Below are 820 nucleotides of genomic sequence, written 5' to 3' on the forward strand. Positions count from 1 at the left end.
TGTACTATACCAGACCTTATTTTTAATTATGTGTGTGCATTTGTGTTATGAGAAAGAGAACCACCAACATGTGCCAAGAGAGGGTTTGCGTGTGTGTGTGTGCACATGTGTGTGTGCATGTGTGTCTGTGTGTGTGCATGTGTGTCTGTGTGAGTGTGTGTCTGTGTCTGTGTGTGCGTGTACGTGTGCGTGTGTGTCTGTGTGTGTGTCTGTGTGTGCGTATGTGTCTGTGTGTGTGCGTGTGTGTCTGTGTGTGTGTGTCTGTGTGTGAGTCTGTGTGTGTGTCTGTGTGTGAGTGTGTGTGTGAATGTGTGTCTGTGTGTCTGTGTGTGCGTGTGTGTGCATGTGTGTCTGTGTGAGTGTGTGAGTGTGTCTGTGTGTGTCTGTGTGTGTGCATGTGTGTGTGTGTCTGTGTGTGTGCGTGTCTGTGTGTGTCTGTGTCTGTGTGTGTGTATGTGTCAGAATTTTGCTACTTACCTTTAATGGTCCTAAATGCTGTCTTCTCAGAGTTTGCTTGTGATAAATTCCCTTTAGGATATTTGTTTTAAACACACATTACCTGTAATTAAGTATATGTTGTTTTTTAGTTAAGGAACAAACTGCTTTAACAAATATTACTTATATAGCATAGTTAATAACATGAGTTTAGACTCATGAGTTTAGACTATGTCAAGAAAATACCAGAGAGACCCTTAAGAATCCTATTGCCGCTGGGTATGGTCACACACCTTTAATCCCAGCACTCGGGAGGCAGAGGCAGGAGGATCTCTGTGAGTTTGAGGTCAGCTGGGGCTACAAGGAGACCCTATCTCAAAAAGAC

At 43.8% G+C, this 820-nt stretch overlaps 1 protein-coding gene across 1 annotated transcript in view; it reads left to right on the forward strand.

The window, feature by feature from the left end:
- Positions 1-336: 336 nt before the first annotated feature.
- The window catches only part of Ubd (ubiquitin D), a gene marked incomplete at its 5' end in the record, with an annotated part of 6,688 nt that continues 6,204 nt past the window's right edge, over positions 337-820 (forward strand). The window contains one exon of the mRNA XM_029554721.1: positions 337-345. Coding sequence (XP_029410581.1) covers positions 337-345 — 9 coding nt within the window. The remainder of the gene's footprint in view (positions 346-820) is intronic.

This window comes from Nannospalax galili, unplaced genomic scaffold (genome assembly GCF_000622305.1).
Source record: "Nannospalax galili isolate Female #2095 unplaced genomic scaffold, S.galili_v1.0 scaffold1105, whole genome shotgun sequence".
Lineage (NCBI taxonomy): Eukaryota > Metazoa > Chordata > Mammalia > Rodentia > Spalacidae > Nannospalax > Nannospalax galili.